Source organism: Octopus bimaculoides, chromosome 26 (genome assembly GCF_001194135.2).
Source record: "Octopus bimaculoides isolate UCB-OBI-ISO-001 chromosome 26, ASM119413v2, whole genome shotgun sequence".
NCBI classification, from domain to species: Eukaryota; Metazoa; Mollusca; class Cephalopoda; order Octopoda; family Octopodidae; genus Octopus; species Octopus bimaculoides.
The window spans coordinates 25,940,060-25,942,985 of NC_069006.1; the positions used below are offsets into that span (position 1 = coordinate 25,940,060).

Below are 2,926 nucleotides of genomic sequence, written 5' to 3' on the forward strand. Positions count from 1 at the left end.
GTGAGAAGAAAGCTGCTATTTCTAAAAATATTTGAGGAAAATGTGTTTTTCAAAAAATAGTTGTTCTTCTTTTATTACTTAAAATTCTTTGTTTTTTTGGTTTTGTCAGTCTGCTAGAATAATAACCAAATATATGGCATCTTAACTCTTTTAATGCCTCTTAATTTCAAAGGTTTGTTGTAGTTAAAAATATTCCATAACAATCTATAATGGTCATTCGGTACCGTGACTATCCATCAATCCTCTTTGATGTTTACTACTTTGTCCTGCAATTCTTGCTGTTTGTCTTCTATTCGGTGCCATATCCAGAATGTAGGGCACAGGTGGTCGTGTTCCGCCACGACCCTTTGCCCCTCGGTTTCTGTTACGGTTCCACTTCCGGATGTTTTAATGCCTCTTTCTTCCAACCAGTTCCTCAACCTTGGCATCCGTATCATCCTTCTTCCTCCACCTTTTTTTTCCCTACAATCTTTCCAATCATCACTAAATTCTCCAGGCCCTCTTTCCTCATCACATGACCAAGAAATCTCAGTTGCTTGGCCCTTATCTCTCAAAGTAGTTTCCTATTTTTCACAATGCAAGGGGTCATCCCTTCTTCATGAGACACTTTGTCAGTTCATGCTATCCTCAATATTCCCCGTAAGAACCACATTTCACACAGTGTGTGTGTGTGTGAGTGTGTATGTGTGAATTAGTGTGTGCATGTATGAATTAGTGTGTGTGTGTGTGTGAACTAGAGAGAGAGACTGAGTATTTTTGTGAATCAGAGTGCATGTGTGAATGTGTGTGTGTGTGAATGTCTGTGTGTGTGTGTGTGTAAGATATAAGGAAAGGGTGGAGGGGGAGAACTAAAAACGGTACATCAACCAAAGGTAGAAGACAGTGCTAAATAAACAACCAGGAGGCAGCTTTACAAAAACTGAGTGTGTACACACATATATGTGTGTGTGTGTGTATGTGCAAGTGTACATAGATGTATGTATATGTATATACATGTCATATTGAAAATGTTCCAGTCTATGAATAAATTTCCATTGATTCTGTTGGTTTTCTTGTTGTTTTTGCTCTGTTAATGAATAGCATTTACATTATAAAACATGATGGAAGCCCTTTCATTACCATATTTCTAATGAGAAACATTGTTCACAGCCATAATTTTCAATTAATTTTCCAAAACACAATCAAGAATTTGTAGGGATTTAGCAAAAACAACTTTGTTTTCATTATTAAGCCGATGTTTAGAACATAATTTACGAAAAATCTAATCATGGCAAGTTTTAATTTAAATACGAACAGACCAGTGTCATAGAACCAGAGCTGATTGCAGACAGATTTGCTATCGACATAGTTAAGTTCTTCCTTCCTTTTGTGCTGTGGTCATTTTCTTAACTTATTATCTAACCATTTTTTGCTTTTTTTTTGTTTTACAGCTGTGATGCTCCTCTCACTCTAAGAAGTTACAGGTAAGGGATATTCTGTGAATGTTTCTGTTTGTTTCTGTTTTTTCATTCCAATTCACAGCTTCTAAAAAATGATAAAAAGTAGGGAATAAGTTATCACGGTTATGAATTTGTGTTGCAAAATTCCTGATGTGAAACCATGGGCTGAAACAGACACGAGTCCATCACAGGATTAACTCGTTTTTGCCAGCTCAGTGGACTTGAGTAATGTGAAATGAAGTGTTTTGCTCAAGAACACAATGTATTGCCTGGTCCAGGGATTGAAACCACAGTTTTACAATCATGAGTCCAACAGCCCTAACCACTAAGCCACGTGCCTCCACAAATGAGTGAGAGGGCCATAACTCACTCCAAACATTCTATTTTGAGTGGGAGCCCTTCTACAGCTTGAAGCCCTTCCTAACACCAATCACTTTCTAAACTGCTTTGGATGTATTTTGGTGTTGGTATCAGCACTGAGGTAGCATTCTGGTATTTGAACAGATTATCACATAGTTATGCATATAATTAAGTTAACGACTCCCGAACTGAAATGTCAAATGAAAGCAATTCCTAATTAATTGAAATAATCTGTTTATTTTGTTTGAGAGAGAAAGAAACAAAGACCTAGCGGTAATTGTTTTTGTGACTCTCAAAGAAAAGAGGAAATAATTTCAGGAAATTAGAATTTAACCTTTTAAAGTTCATACAATAAATATAGTTGACCAGGTGGTGTGAGTTCAAATCCTATATGAGTCAACTTCACTGTTTATCCATTTGGGGTAATAGAATATGTAGTTATGATTTCCAAAATTGTCCTGTAATTGATATTATTATTATTATTATGTCCGCCTTAGCGAAGGTGGAGGTATTGTTTCCAGCCATGTTTGTTTGTTTATTTGTTTGTTCGTGGACAAGAAATTTTGTATGTTGCTGTTATATTTCTAAGGGCCCAAAATGCATTGCCCATGGTTTATAATACTGTTAAGTCAGCCTCTCGATTTGTTAATTCTGCTCCAGGTTTCAATTACCTCAGTTTTATGGGGAGAAAAATCCTGAATATGTTCCAAGAATTTTTTTACATTTCAGCAACATTATTGCATGTAAGCAGGAATATTATGATCTGGTGGTGAGTGTAGAATTATGAACATTTCAATAATGTGTGTGTGTGTGTATGCATGTAGGTACACATGGAAGAAAATTTAATTCCTTAGATCAAAAACACTCATTATTTTTAATCTTATAACGCCCATTGTTAATAATTCTTCACACTTCAAATACTGCAGCCTTATAGGAAGGAATCGACAAAATTGGAAAAAAAAAAAACTTGGACGAACTCTGAATATTCTTCACATTGGAACAACATTATTGCATATTAGCAATTATTATATAGTGTGTGTGTGGGTATGTGTGCATATGTAGATATTGCATGTTAACAATTATAATATTGGGCAGGGGTGTTTATATGATGTGTGTGTGTGTGTGTG

At 35.6% G+C, this 2,926-nt stretch overlaps 1 protein-coding gene across 1 annotated transcript in view; it reads left to right on the forward strand.

The window, feature by feature from the left end:
- The window catches only part of LOC106883520 (uncharacterized), a 342,800-nt gene that overhangs the window by 113,134 nt on the left and 226,740 nt on the right, over positions 1-2,926 (forward strand). The window contains exon 4 of the mRNA XM_052976941.1: positions 1,431-1,463. Within this exon, the coding sequence (XP_052832901.1) occupies positions 1,431-1,463 (33 nt within the window). The remainder of the gene's footprint in view (positions 1-1,430; positions 1,464-2,926) is intronic.